This window comes from Pteronotus mesoamericanus, unplaced genomic scaffold (assembly GCF_021234165.1).
Source record: "Pteronotus mesoamericanus isolate MK-2021 breed Mesoamerican mustached bat unplaced genomic scaffold, CSHL_Meso_final contig_75, whole genome shotgun sequence".
Classification (NCBI taxonomy): domain Eukaryota; kingdom Metazoa; phylum Chordata; class Mammalia; order Chiroptera; family Mormoopidae; genus Pteronotus; species Pteronotus mesoamericanus.
Window position 1 is genome coordinate 11,322,653 of NW_026555249.1, and position 15,821 is coordinate 11,338,473.

At 44.5% G+C, this 15,821-nt stretch overlaps 1 protein-coding gene across 7 annotated transcripts in view; it reads left to right on the plus strand.

Annotated features, from left to right (window-relative positions):
• The window catches only part of GHR (growth hormone receptor), a 217,121-nt gene that overhangs the window by 162,516 nt on the left and 38,784 nt on the right, over nucleotides 1-15,821 (plus strand). For all 7 annotated transcript variants that reach the window (XM_054583980.1, XM_054583987.1, XM_054583985.1 and 4 more), the window contains exon 3: nucleotides 949-1,014. In XM_054583980.1, the coding sequence (XP_054439955.1) occupies nucleotides 949-1,014 (66 nt within the window). The remainder of the gene's footprint in view (nucleotides 1-948; nucleotides 1,015-15,821) is intronic.

Sequence of the window (15,821 nt, forward strand, 5' to 3'; positions counted from 1 at the left end):
AATTCCAGGCCCGTTGAGCTAAGCGGGGGAGGGGGGGGGTGCGGAAAAGCACATCGAAACGTGGATCAGGGCCCGTGGGCGGGTGTCTCCTAACTGGGAAACTCAGGGAGATGGGGGTGGGTTTGCTCCCTGCCCTCGCATCTCTCTTTCCTTCCTCTCCCTTTTTCCATAGCAGAGAAAATTTCTCAGCATTGTTGCTGTCGGTTTCTATGGAGGACCAGCAGCACGTTTTTTTCACTGCTATGACGTCACGCTCAGTGTTTGCTGGGGCCCTGGACCACGTGGCCTCTCTAAGAACAACCTGCAGATAACATGAGCCAATGGGGGGAATCCCAGGGAAACCCCCTTCTTCCCCCGGGAAGCTGCAAACTTCTGTGGATGAGATGCCTGCACAACAACCCAGTTCAACAGTTCAGTGACAACTACCCTGGTCATTTTCCTTTTTTCCTGTTTTCTGTGCAACCTGATACTAGTATCAATAAAATTGTAACTGCTTATATAATAGATGACTCATTGTCCCATCTCACATCATAAAGTTGTGTCTCTCTTGTCCAGTGTTTCACTTCCCCTCATTCCTTCCCCGCTCCCAGGATTGCTCACATGTTTATTACTAAAAATAAAGGGTTTTAAAAGAAGTTTTTTTTAAAAAATAAGAATTGATGTTCTTCTTTTCCATAAGCAAGACTCAAGTTTGGACTCAAATGGCATAGGAAGACATTTTTTCATTCGTCCCATCTGTGTCTAGGCAATGAGACTGGAGGTGACCAAGGTCACAATGGTTCCATTTGCTCTGATATTCATGAGTGTTTTCTGTTTGTTTGTTTGTTTAGAGATGGGCAGTTACTATAAGCTTGGCTGAAGTCACCTTTCATCATTTGAAGGCGAGATGAGATGCAGCAGGCCATTTTTATAAAGATGACTAACGGTTTTCTTCTCTTTCTCTTCCAGCCATACCCGCTCTCCTTGACAGAGCATCCCAGAGTCTTCAAAGAGTTCATCCAGGCCTCGGGACAAGTAAGAATTTCCGTGCTTTCCCCACCTTCAGCGACACTGCCTATGCTTTACTGTAATTCAAGCTACTGTCGTTTCTCTATTTTATTTAGGATATAGTAACTGAGCGAATGGCTGGTTGAAAGGGAAAGATTCTTTTTCAGGATGTCTTTTTTCCGCTTCTCTGCAAGGCCGCTTCTTTATTTCTCCCTTGGCTTGTCCTTGGAGGTTAAGACAGGCCAAATTAATGAGAAGGGGAGAAAAAAAGATGTGATAATTTATGGTGAACCAGCAGTTAGTCTATGAAATTTAGAAACCTGCCTCTTTCTGCAAACCCTGATGATAACAAAACCCTGAATTGTATCATCATTGTTATTTTGAACTATCTCTTGCCTGGACAGCATGTCGACAATTATACCTTATGCTCCAGAATTCTGCCTTCGAGCAAGCTGCTGCTTCTCCTTAAAATGCCTTTCCTCATCCCCTTCTTGTCCTCTGACATGTCTCCCTTCTCCCCAGCTGAACTTAAACATCAGCTCAGTTGGGCAGCTTCCATGGAACTTTCTCCATTGTTCATGACAGCGTTTACCTCATGACATTTTACAGTGTATGTTAATACCAGGCACAGAACTCAATGTGTTGTATGCGATCCTATGAATCAAGTATGTTGGGCTTTAAGGCAAAGCCCATGTTTTGTGCTTCTTCTAAATGCCTCACATAAACTTAAAAAAAAAATCCCGATCACATAGTAGGTCCCTTTAGTTAAACTCTAAGGTAGGTTTAGGGTATCAGTTGAAAGCCATGCTAGAGTCCACATTTTATGATAAAGGAAGGGAAGATGGTGTACCCAGTTGAGTTGAAGCACTGCTGTTTCGTCGGTAATTCTGGTGTTGGGAAACCATAGTTAGGATTTTATGACTAAATTGCAGAGTATGTTTCTAATAGGAAACGTAAACATCATTTCCTTGGATGTGGCCCCACGGGGTGATTGGTGCTGTTTGTCACAAACGTCTTCCGCTTGCTGGTTGTGCCAGACCACAGACTCTGTGTGACCCTCCTGTCTTAGGGCACCTGGCCAGTTGATCTGCTCCTAATCAATGTGCGGGGTTGGGAAGGGGGCTATTGGTTATGTTCGGGTTATGCCGGCTGGTATACTTCACCTTCTCCACTCAGCAGACGGTGTGCCTTACCGCTGCTCTCTGTAAGGAGGTGAGAAGGAACCCGCGGGGGGCGTTTCACAGATGGAGCAGGCTCCCGCCCACATGGAGCCCTCCCCACGCACAGGCCTGATACCCTGCCCTTCAGGTCCCCCCAGAGAGGTAGTGGGACCTCCCCAAGCCATTGTCTTTGTCAAGTCGGGACTCTGAGGAGTGCCAGCATCGAGCCTGGTTGAACTACAACCTGTGGGTATGGCAGACGTAGTGAAGAAATTCCTGCCTGTCATTCAGCAGATGTAGATTTTTGATCTATGTAACAAGCAAAACCACTAGCTAATTATCCTTCACGTGTGGTAATTCCCCCAGACTCTGACCTCCATGCACAAGGAGGAATGTATCCTTCTTATCATGAGTCACTTGCCCTATGTCCCAGGACTGATTGGATAAAGTACCCCATCCATAGACGTGTCCGCATCCGTGGGCACCTTCCCCAGGGCTCATGCATGGGCACACGGCTGCCTTGCTCATTCGAGTACCTCACAGAGATGTGACAGAACCTCACGCTCCCAGTGCCTCGCTGTGTGGCTGTGTACACTTGTCACTGTATCACAGAGCCAACTCTTAAAAAAATATTTTCTGGAAAGAATGTGCTATTTTTAAATATCCCATGAGGACTTTTCAGCCCATACACGTGAGTAGCTGTATGTTCACCTGTGCAATGGCATGGAAACGGGCAAACCCACAGTCAGGGTAAGACATATCTTGAGAGAGTGTCCACTGAAAGAGATGTACAGGCATCTTTGTCATGCTTTGAAGAAGTAATGGTACAGACTTACCACACAGAAAACTGCTTCTTTGCTGCTGGGGAGAGTAATGAGGATGGCTAGAATCTTCTAGAGAAAAGCAAAGCATTTTTAGTACTGCTGAAGAGGCAAACACCTCAGGTTCCACGTTCCTTGTGTTTTCCAATCATTTTATTTCTCATTATGTAAAGTCATTCCTTTTCACGGAATTTATCGCATATCACTATGAAAGTGTGAATTTTGTGATCAATGGCATTTTCACCTCAACTGAAGAAAAAAAGTGAAGTTTCATTGACTTCCATTTGGAGCACAAACTAGCCCAAGATTTTATGAAAACAAATGTTATGAACATAAGCATAAATAATTGAGGTCAGAGTTAGGTTTCAAAAGGATTCCAAAAGATACCATATTAGATAGGCCCAGCAGAGTTTTATAAGTGCACAAACAACTGTCTTCACAGTTGTGAGCTACTTTTCAATTAAAAAAAAACACTGCTGTGAAACAACAATTTAATACCATAACCATCCCTGTGCTCTCTCGGGTTCCTATTACACTCTCTTAGCTGGACCCTTGTCCTGGCCTCCTTAGTTGTCTTCCCTACCTCCCACTTTTCTCTGTTCCAAGCCATTCTGCTCTCTGTTTCCCATTCGTTCCTCCTCTGGTCTCGTGATACTTCTGCCCGATCACCTGTTGCTCGCCTGTGTTTTCTAAATCATGAAAACCTCTGGCTGGCGTTCAGGGAAGCCCACCGCATGGACCCCCTGTGCTTTTCTAGCCTCACGTCCCTCATGTGCCCTGTACCGCCATGTTTATGCCCCTGGCCTTCCTGCTTCTTTATAGCCATTCGTAACAGCTCCTTCGCCAGAAATTCCCTCTTCTTCTTGACTCCCAGTCGGGAAAAGTCCTTCTTGGATTTTGTCTTTGAGGCATCTTTCAAATATCACTTTATCCATAAAGCTTTTCCCACTTCCCCCCAAAGACTGCATACTTTCATCCTGGAATCTCCGTAACCCTTTCTTCTCCTTCCCAAGGGGAGAGAGTACATACACAGCTCTTGAAGGTCTCAGGCTCTGGAGCAAGACAGCTTGGTTTACGCCGCAGACCCACCATGTACTCCTGCTTGATCTTATCTGAATTTCATAGCCTCTCTGTGCCTTGGTTCTGCTCCATTTTGCTTCCTTATCTCTAAGAAAGTGATGCTAATAGTACCTAACTCATAAACTTATGGCGAGAATTACAAGTGTTAATATGTTTGAAGTAATGAGAATGGTGTCCGGTCCTTGGTATTTATTGTCTTCTCTTATGGCTCTTATTTTAGTCCAACAAGTATGAGAAATGAATGGGAAATTTCCCATCCTTGACTCTATTTTGGGTCTTAATATCATATGTCATTTGTTTCAACCTAATGGAAACTTTTACGTGCTTTGTATTCCTTCTTACTAGACTGTGCTGTCGCTGAGGGTAGCGGCTGTCCCTTCCACATCCTTGTAGCCCACAGTACCTGGCCCAGGCCAAGTGCTTAGTGAATAGTCGTTGAATTTAACACACACAGAAAAAAATGCAAAAAAAAAAAAAATAGAAGCCCAGTTCCCCCTCTTATGTGAACTACTCTTTGGCTACCACTGAGTGTCTCCGTGCCCTCAGCTGTCCTTTGTGAAATGAGAGGGGTGAAGATAAACAGGAGGAGCAACTTCTCTTGTCTGTTACTATAAATACGGTCTTGCCCAAAGGCGGTCCACAGAACCTTCACTTCAGGTCATGGCGCTGGCCTCATGGTCTAGTCGTGGGACATGTCACAGGACATCTCTGTGTCTTCACTGTGGTACCCTGTCGGTGCTTCAGCTGCCCACTCCTGCCTGGGACCATCACGGCCCCCACAAGAGCCAAAGGACCCGCTCAGCTGTCAGCATTCTTTTTTCATCAGATATTTTCAACCCCGAGGATCTCGTTAGCTGACAATACAGCTCAAATAAGCACAACGCAAGAGAAGCATGTTTGTGCAGGGATGACACCGCGGAAGGAATGCGCAGCATTTATTTGTTGCAGAGAACTTGAGCTTTGACATGCATCAGAGAGCCATGCCGACTCTGGGCTCTGACACTAAAGTGACATTGAATTCTTGACAGTCCACTGTTTATAAACAATTCGGCCAATGATTCGGTAAGTGAGCGCAGATGATTAGCGTCCCTTTTAAGGGAACAGTGTTTATGTTGGCTCTCTCTTGCACCCACACAAGTGGCGGCCCTTTCTGACTCACACACAGCTAATCTCTACATAATGCCAAGCATCTTGCGGTCCTATGCGTCCCTCTTCCACACATTTCTGAGGTAGGAGGAAGGCCGGTAGAATTACGCACTTTATGCAGGAAGAAACAGAGATACAGAGAAAACAGCTTTCCTGAGTGTCTCAGCTGACCAGCAAGAGACTTGAGTAGATACCTGTCAATGCAGAGCTTGCATATTATTGATACATCAAGCAACAATATTCAGTTATCTTAAAATACGGACTTGGCAGTGACGTTTTTCCACCCCAAAACCCCCAGAGAATGCCTGCCACGTTTCCCAGTGTTAGCACTTACTGCCCCGCCTCCCGGGTGACAGCTGGGAGACAAGGATTATTTGTAAGATAAATATTAGGTCTTCGCTCCTCCTTCAGCTCCCAGCAATTTGCTGAGCCCTGATCAGAGGTAAGCAGACGTTGGCGACTTCCTTTACGAGGGGCCTGCTCTTCTCTGGGTGGGTTCAGGCCACTGTGAGTGGGGCCCTTGCAACAGGCAGCGAGCACACTGTTCAGGGTCTGCCTCCTCAGCTACCTGCATGCAGGTCCTTTCCGGTTGCAAACGTATGTCAAGGTCTTCTATTTCTCCCGGAACCCAAACAGTGAGAAACTAGTCAGAAATTGGTGGGCATAGGCCTCTAAAAGCCTTGATCTTAAAGGTCATTAAATTGTTTTTTAAGTCTGAGAAGGATGATCAAACATCTCCCTACAAATTCCAGGAGGCCTTTGTGTTCTCTGTATGCCGATTCCTGGTATGGTTTCTCTTCCAAAGCGTGACACACAGTTGTCAAGGATGAGATCCAAGGCAAACATTCTTTTACCCTGGGTGACCCCAGTGGGCGGTGGACACGTTTTAGTGACTCTTGGAAGTTAAAGCCTCCCAGAGTCGGTCGTGACCTCTGAGTTCTTCCAGCCCGCAGCCTTCTGACTGGCCGCTGACCTCCACAGTGTCAAACCGAGGCTGTGACCACTGCCCCCAAGAGAGCCCTAGCTTCTGCTCACAGGAGCCTCTCTAAGGAGGGGACCCCAAATCTGTCGTCCCAGAAGGGCCTTTGTCCACACTAGCTCCCTGTGGTGATGAACGGTTTTTTTAGATAGTGTGTGCTGGTGCCCCATTATCTTGAATTTATTCTATGGGTGTGCCCTGAATTCAATACAAATTAATCTACTTCCTAAGGAAGTAGACTATGTATCACATTTATAAAAAGATTTATGGAAATCAGCCCTGGCTGGTGTGGCTCAATAGACTGAGTGCCAGCCTGTGAACCAAAAGGTTGCCAGTTTGATTCCCAGTCAGGGCACATGCCTGGGTTGCAGGCCAGGTCCCCAGTTGGGGGTACACGAGAGGCAGCTGATCGATGTATCTCTTGCACATCAATGTTTCGCTCCCTCTCTCCCTCCCTTCCCCTCTCTCTAAAAATCAACAAATAAAATCTTTTAAAAAAAAAAGGATTTATGGAAATCAAACATAGAAACCATGAAGTAGTAGTTTAACTAATAGTGTGCCACATGGCACGTATATGAGATTATATATATTTCAACCAGAAATAGTCACTCAAGAAGTGATTATTAAATAAAGAATTTATCACTCAGAAAAGAGGTTCTACAACTTCCAAAGGGCTTTTAAAAATATATTATTTATAGGAAATTAATTTGCATGTAATTCACAATAGATGATACAAAACAAGCTAATTTTGTTGAAAGTCAACAATTATTTAAGCCAGAGGTGGCAAACTGTGGCCCTCAGGCCAGATGTTTGCCTTTGTAAATAAAGTTTTATTGCAACACAGCCAGGCCTGGGTTCCAGATTGCCTGGGGCCACTTTGGGGCTACAAGGGCAGAGCTGAGTAGCTGCAACACAGACTATCGCTCTGCAAGTCTAAAATATTTACTTTCTGGCCCTTTAAGAAAGCCCTTGTTATAAACAGGAAAAAGATTATTTCTGTAATGAGCTAGTTTATGGAACTAGTCATCGTGTTTATATTGGTTACAGTCTTTTGGTCTCCTGCAGAAAATTATCTTCAGTTTGGTAACTGACATTAATGGAAATACAGGATTCACTTTACAAATTGACTTCACAGTGAACTCCTGTATGGTAAAGTAAGAGTAATAGTATCTCTAATCAATGTGGACAAGTACATTTATTATTATTGTTGTTACTATTATTAAAAGGTACTCCATGGAATGAAAGCTGGGCTTCTGTAAATGCTTGGTGATGACTGGAACTGGGCAACTGCACAAGGTGTGTGACTGTTATCACATAACATTACCTTCGGAAGAGTTTCAGCCAGTGTAACATGTGGCTCCAGCGCGAGGGCAAGCTTAGCGTCGCAGGTTTGCAGATCTTTCATAAGCTGCATCCATGCTGAAGAATGAAGTCTGAAGACTCTGCGGTTAGGAAGTTGTGTGCTGTCCAAGGCTCCTACCCTTGAGATCTCGCGGCCTCCCAACGTGCTGCAATTCAGATGCACGGCCTTCGGGGACCCCCGAGGTGTTCTTGAGGAGCGTTCATGTCTCTAACGCTACAGGTTATCTTTTGGCTCTTTCTGTGTCATGGAAAGGCAGCCTTTAACTCTTCTTTTTCGCCTCTCCATAATAATGTAGATCAATGTAAAAACAAATCTTTGCAGGCGAAGCCACCTGCATTTGCATTGTCAGCTCATGGCTCCCTGTACCTGTCACCATGGAGCTCCTGCCAGGAAATGGAAAATACCTGGATAGGATCCTCACTGGGGCTGAATTCTTCTTTTTCTGAACTCCAAAAGCCTTTCACGTTGTGCTTCTTTTGCCCTGTGTACATGCAAATGGCTTGTGTACCTGCGGTGTCTTCCTTTCTAGACTGTAAGTTCTTTTGAAGGCAGTGACTGAGTCTCCCTCATCCTTCTATGCTGTTCCCTTTCTAACAACCGCAGCAGCTCTTACACAAAACGAGAGCTTAGTATTTGTGAAACGAGTGTCATACTGAGGTCCGGAATCATTTGAGGGCCTAGGCAGAAGGGAAGTGGGGAGAGAGCCGTTGGCATGGAGTTTGTGGTGTTTGAGGTTGGCATTCCCCCCAATGCCAAGACTAACACAGATGAGTAGTAACAATTGTTCCCTCAACCCTGGGAGCAGTTTTCTCATCTACCACTTTTCTTTCTCATGGAGAAAGTAGGCAGGAGGGCCTACCGAAGACACAGGGATGTTTGTTCCTATCAGAGAGGAGTGGTTATAACAAACGCTGTCACTGGTCCCAGCGGAGTCACCCGCTGCATGCTGAGGACTTTGGGGGTTGGACACATGATTGTCATATGCACGCACCCAGCATCCTACCAGTATGCCAGAAGCTTCAATTTCTCCTTCTGTACGTGGAGATATCAACACCTCCTAATCACAGCATCCGAACAGGTGCCGCGATTCAGATGCACGGCCTTCATGAATCCCTGAGGTGCTCTCAAGGGGCGTTCGCGTCTTTACTGCTACAGGTTATCTCAAGGGTCATTGTGAGGAGCAGGCAGGCACCCAGAAAAATTCCTGGCACAAGTAGGAGTGGAATAATTGTTAGATATTTTATTGTTTTGGTGGCGGCTGCTGCTGCTGTTCCAATTGCTCCTGCTGAGAGAGGACTGAAAGCAGCCTGGGTGGCTGGAAGCACCGACGTTCCCCCGACCACAGTTACGATGCTTATCTCCTGTTGGAGTTTATTTCTGTTTTCTGAGAGGACTGGAAGGAAGCTGGATCTAGGATAGTTGATCTCATATTTATCTGTTTTTTTTTTTAAGGAAATAAGATTCTCACAGCCTCCAGAGAATGCCTTCACAGCCCAGGTTGAGAAAAATTGATTTCAAAAATAAATATGAATGTTCTAGATGGGTCTTTTCATTGTCACCTAACTCTACAAAAAGTGCAAAAATTAAGTTGTAGTCCACAAGTCCCTTGTCCAAGAGTCCCCCTTTCATGTTCTGTTTTAGCATGTCTTTGTGGACCACATGTTGGGCGGTCCCTTCAGAGGCGGGGCACTGGGAGGGGGCACTGGCAGGCCTGGCCCAGTGCTGGCTGGCCTGAAGGGAGACGGGAGTGCCAGGCAAGAAAGGCAGACACCCTCCGAAGGGGCAGTGGGCGAGAAGGAGAGCAGCCGGGGGGCGGCTTCATTGCTTCACAGCCTGACCACGGGGCTGCCCGTAGGCAAGATTACGTAAAACATTTATCGTTATTACCATGCTTGGCACTTAGTAGAAAGTTGTTCCCTTTTCTTCCTCTTTCCCCTAAAAAAGACTGTCCTAAGGCTGTACAAATAGCTGAAAGGTGCACCATCAAAACAAACTTCTACTTTTCCAAAGAACAACTTCTCCCCCTCCTGGACTAAACTCAGTGCCAAGCCTTTTTTTGTAAACTTCTAGAATATTTACTGCCTGCATGAGTCGTGTGGCGTGATCATGTACTCTTTCAATGGTAGGATTGCTTTTATTGGTAGAGGCATACACACTTTTGGAGTCTCTAGTGTGTTTGGGCGCTTTATGACTGTCCAAGAGAAAGGAAAGAGCCACGGGACTTCCTGAAACTAGTGCACGAGGGGGCTCCTTTTCGAGAGGTCCCCTGAGACTGCCTCCGTGGCTACCAGGGCTCAGAGGAGCGCAGGCTGCAGCTGCGCCCAGGGCCGCGGGCAGGTGCGTCTCCCAGCATTCACACACTTCCATTTGGATGTTTGTACTGATCCTTCCTGAGTCTGAGCAGAGCATTCCTTAAATGTCCACAGGGGTTTCCCGAGGAACTGCGTGAGGACAGGGAGTTTTAGATGCCACCTTGTCTCTTGTCTTGACTTCAGCCATTGTTCTGGAGGGAGACTGGTAACTTAGGAGGGTGATGGAGCAGACAGAAAAAGGGACTAGAAGGGGAAAGTTAGCCAAGATTGCACAATGTGCTTTTTCTTTGAAAACAGCCCAGAATAACTGAAAAATGTAGAAATGATTTCATCATTTCTATTCTTACAATTCTAGTCCCTTAAAAAGGCTATCAAAACATGATTCATCAGTGAGTTTGCAATGATACTTTTTTAAAAAATGGTCACCTTTGGAGGTTACTAGGGCATCTACTCATTATTCTAAAAATGGATACACTAAAGGATAAAATCAGGCAATTACCTTGAATTTTTGCATGAGTTGCCTTTCAGGGTAATTGAATAGTTGGTGAAGGAAAGTTGCTTTATGCCCCCCCACCCCCGCTGCTTTATATAGACATGGTCTAGCTAATAAATGTGGGGAAAATGATAGGAGTAGAGAAATCACCACTTTAGAACCCCTGATGGCATAATGGATTTAGGCAGCATCATCAATGAATGATAAAATATTTATGTGCACTCTGTTCTGGGTGCATTGGGCTGACAGCACTTTGAACCAGATCCATCTCATCATTATATGATATTAAACGACCCTGATACAGGAGTTCACAGCCCCCCCATAATGGGTTCTATCCATGAGAGGTGAACCAAATCAAATTAAGCCTCTAGGTCTTACTGCCAGTTTAGAGGAAATAACAGGGATAGAAGAACATTTTAAATGACTTTTTAAGAATGCAATAAGCTAAAGGAAATTATCTTCAGCCAAAAAATATTGATGTAATAAAAAGGAGAGGAAATGTCCTGCATTTGAACAGACATAAGAGACAGTGTAGGGGTATAGTTTTGCATTCTAATTGAAATTTTTAAAAAATGTCAAAAGACATTGTTTAGATGTTTTTGGAAATTTGAGCACAGACTGGGCATTAGATGATATTGAGGGATCATTCAAGTGATTTGTTAGGTGTGATATTGATATCCTTTTATTAGGGACACGTAAGTAGGTAGTTGCTGTTGAAAGCCGATGATGAAAACAATAGGTAGGGGAGGCGCATAGGACCGGTCAAATGATGGTGCGTGTTGCGGCTGGGTGAGGAGCACAGAGCGGTCCACTCAGCCATGCTTTTTATTTCTGTGTACACTTGCAAATTCCATAATAAAAACAGAGCAATTCCTCATGAACGAAGGGTCAACCCATCCCCAAGTAAAGACAATTCACGTTCCCAGGGGCGCCCGTGATACTAGCCTTACTAGTGACCAGAGTTCGATCTCTGAAAAGTGGGGAAAGCCCTTAGAAGACACATGAGTCAGAGAATTGCTGTGGGAAAGCCAGAAAATATTTGCGTTCTGGCTAACTGGACATTGAATGAGTTGTACTGAAGTGTGTGGTCCCGAAGTTGAATGTTGAATGACATCTTTGTTTTTAAGTGGCCAGGGAGAGTAAATGCCTTGGCTAGAATTTCATGCTATGGCTCTGGGTCATATCTGAGCTAAAGGTTTCATTGCCACTATTATCTAAAATGAGGATGTTTGCTTGCATGTAGGCCCTGTTATAGGCCTAATGTTGGTGCAAGCAATTTTCTGGACTGAAGTCACATTATCATGAACACTACTGTGTCCCAGTAGAGACTCCAAAACAATGTGGCCACGGAGCATATACATCCTGCCCCCTTTGGATTAGCCTCTCACCAGTTCTAAAACAGAAAAGAAGGCAAAATAGCCAATAGGTTTTTTATTAAATCCTAAACCCCAGGGGTTGGGGGAACCAGTTAGTTGCAATTTTATAAATGGGGCCTTTTTCTTATTTCCACTTTCTAGCTATTTGCTCTTGAAGCCACAACTTGAAGGCTTGCCATTTACAAGCCTACAGAGAGCACTCCGAGTATGGCCGTCCCGCCCTCGTCCTGCCTCATGGCCTGCTTCCCCCGACTCACCAGGGTCCCGCTGTCCCAGGCTGGGGGCTTCACGGCTGCGAGCCGTGCAGGTGGCCTCATTATTCAAGCTCACGAAATAAGAAAAAATCCAAATGGTAACCAAAAGTAATATAATTTTATTTCAAAGACTGCCCAGTTCCCTTTGTGTTGCTGCCTGGTTTCTAGGAACCTGAGGCTCACAGAGGTCCCGGAACCAAGGACAGGAGTCATTGGCACCATATGCATCCATTCGTGGGCCTGAAAGCTCACGAATTATTGGTTGATAACCTGGCCTACTCTCAAAAGAAAAAGAAAGAAAACCATGCACTGGAGAAAAATTCCTAAAATAAAACCATGAAACATGTGCATAGATATGCCTTCCCGCTGAGTCACCTTTTATGGTTCCCCACAGTGTTATCTTTGATTCCTCTTGCCACTAACATTTCATGGAGCAGGGGAAATCCAAGAAGATCAAGGTTTTATGAAGCGTTTCAAGCCAGAGCCTTTGGGCAAGCAAGCGAGCAAGAGGCGCACTGGAAATGAAGTAGGTGGCTGCCCCATCAATGTCAGCGAGCGGGCAGGCGCTCTCTCGTAGCTGATTGCCAATGAATCCAGCACATGTGACCTCAGACGGCTCCACTCATCCCCCGTTCCTCTCTTTGCCAGAGTGGGTTCATGCCCATATGTTAAGAAAAATAGTGACTTTCAGTCTTCAGCTGTCTGGGTGAGGTAAGTAAGCAAAACATGGGTCTAAACTACACTAGAGTTCAGTTCCACGGGAACAGAGATGTCTGCTTAGTCCCTCGCACTGTGGTTGACACCTAGAAGTGGCCCGCAGTGGGTATGAATGAACTCTCTCTTAAAGGAATGAAGGGTCCTGCAGGACAGAGGTTCTCTGTGCTTGGATGGGTCGTTATCCTGTAGGCTCAAAGCCTAAATAGAAAATATGGTCACGGTGTTAGTCCTGTAAACTGACTGGAGATGCTTGGGGGTGCCCTGTAGCGTATCAGGTCAAGCAAGGACATCGCCAGGACCTCACAGTGGCCGTCAGCAACGCCGGTCTCCATTACCTTGCGCAGCCTAGATTTTCAAATCATTGTGGGAAGCAGACTGGGAACCGTGCCTCCCGTAATTTCCCATATTGGGGTTTGGGGGTTTTATTTTCTTCTTTGGTTTATTGGTATCTGAAATTGTTGTTCAGATAAGCATAGTAAGACCACAACTCTTCCATTACCGTGAATTTCTGTTATTACCAGAGAAGGTAAATGAATCACTTGAAATGAAACAATTCCATCCCCTTTAGCACACCATAAACATAGCCTTAGCTTTGACTGTAATTATAGTGTATGGGTGATGCTGATGAGAAGATAGTATAATTATAACATTATGGTTGAGAACCATCGAAGTAGAAAACACTGAGATGTACTGTGCAAAGTTTAAACTGGGATTAAGGGCCTCTTTCAATATGAATAAGACTAATTAGCTAACTGCAACCCACAGCTCTGTAGTATGATATTAATAGTATAATATAATCCAGGGCCAAACTAAAAATGAAGGGAAACCCTGATGCCTTTCACATGTTCCTAGGAGACTTACATGAATGCATCATGCAGATCAGAGAATCTCACTGACGTGAAAGATGCGTGAATACCATCACAAGAAGCTAGCTTAGAAAAACTCCAGTTTGTTTTCCCCTCTTCCTTCCTGGCAAAAGGACCTTACATAGGTATATCAAGTGCCTAATGTTTTATTTCCCTGAATATGGCTTTCCTTCTTCCGTTTCAGGCTTGCCCACTGGTTCTAGATCCTCTGCTACCATAGATGTAAAAGCACAGTGTCCTCTATCTTGATTGGGGTCCAGATGACACTACGTGCACATATCAAGTCATTGAAATGTCAACTCAGATTTGAGCTTTTTACTCTGTGTACAATTTATTTTCAATTAAAAAAATTTTTTTTAATATATTGACCAGAGATTTCTAGCACCAAGAGATATAAAGAAGTAGAAAGAGCCTTGTCAGGAAACCTGACCTAGCTCCACTGTGTAAAAATCATGGACCCCTCAAAACCCTTGTTCTTTCTTTTCAAAGATGGGAATATTTATATTTACATCTTCACTTGTACAGAGATGAGGTGTGACAAAGATGTGCACATTCCCTGCAAGTGTCCTAGGACTCTGTAAATCATAAGGAGTTCTGAGGTCCGTTCTCCAAGGAGAGGATTTTAGGGTTGTTCCAGCAGAGCAACAGGCTGGCCCAGAAGTGACACATGGAACCAGGCTCTCGCATTGTCTGCAGAGGGACATGGCTGACAGGGCCTGGAGTTTGTGGATGTGTGTGGATGTGCTTGGGAGGGTGAAAGGGAGGACAGTTTGTCTTTCTCATTTCATCTCTATTCCTGACTTTTCTTACAGCCTTATTATTTTTTTACCCCCGGCCTCAAAACAGGGACTCCTTACCCATACCTTTTTGTTAATAACATCAGAAAACTGTGATTTTCTGTCTTAGCCCACTCCCTTGGTCTGCAATGGTCTTAATGTATAGTAGTAGCAGTAGTAGTAATTTTATTTTTTTTATTATTAAGGAAGAGAAGGAGAAACAAACAAATATAAATAATTCCTGCACCTGATCAACAGATTGTGCAGCTGCCTACAGATTTGGGTTGTTTTCACTGTGCCTATTTTATGGTATCCTCAACCAGCTACAACAGCCTGCAGTACCTTCCTTCCATCTGAAACATGACCAGTATTTCCTGTTCCTGGTATCAATAATAATAATCTTTTCTGTCTGAGAGCACAACTAGTTTTCCTAGCATTTCCCTCAAATAAGAGGGACATTTGAAAAATGCAACTCCAAGGAGCCACTCAGAGAATCTGCCTGCTTGCTGCTACTTACTTGCCATGGGACTTCTGACAAGTCACTTACCTCTGAGCTTAAGAAGCCGCTGATCTGTAAACAAGGATAACTACTACCTACATTATAAGCTTGCATGAAAATTTCCACTGAGCATGAGATTAAGGTCCTTCCCTTTTCTCTCCAGCTCTGAAAATCTGCAGTGTAGGAAGTCATTAACATTTCATTAACACAAGGAAAAAGTATATAAATATACCAAACCCAAGATCTGAGTTCTTTCAGAATATTTTTAAAGAGGTACTAATTTGGAATGTTATAAGTGGAAGAGGAGTATTTGTAAAAATCAGAATAACAATAATTGATTTCAAATAAACAAAATTCCTTAATATATCTGGGGGGAGTGCGGGGAACCAAAGTTAAATGTTCAGCAAAAGAGGAAATTACTACAGGGCCCTGGGTATTTGCAAAGTAATACAGAAAACATAAATCCGCCATTTAAGAGGCAAAGCCAGAAAGGCTAGTTCTCTTCGAAGGGTCCTCGAAAACAGACATTTGGAAAATTATGGTCTACTCTCTGGGCCTTATTTCCCACTCTGGATAAGCAGCCTCCTCATGTAGGGTAACTAAAGGAGATGAAATGATTTCTCAGAACTGGTTCAAAAATTAAATCCAAAAAGCATGATCCTGGGCATGCATTTCTGCAGACATTCCGAAACTAATATAGCGCAATACAAGAGCTCAGTCTGACTGCTATAAAGCAATGTGACAGGTTGAGAAAACTGAGAACGTTCTGAAAACCCTGTCTACTTTGGTGGTAAGCCAGCTATCCAGGGGAGAAACCAGAGGCCCTTGCTTTGAGAAATGTAGGTTTCAGTTGTAAGAAACAACTGGAAAGGTAGCTTTGAATCTTCAACTTACTAGTGAGCGGGGAGCACTTACTAAGCACCTATTACAGGCATGAAATGATCTTGAGTAGCCCAGGAAGAGGGTGGTGTAGGGAGCCAGGGATTAGAAAG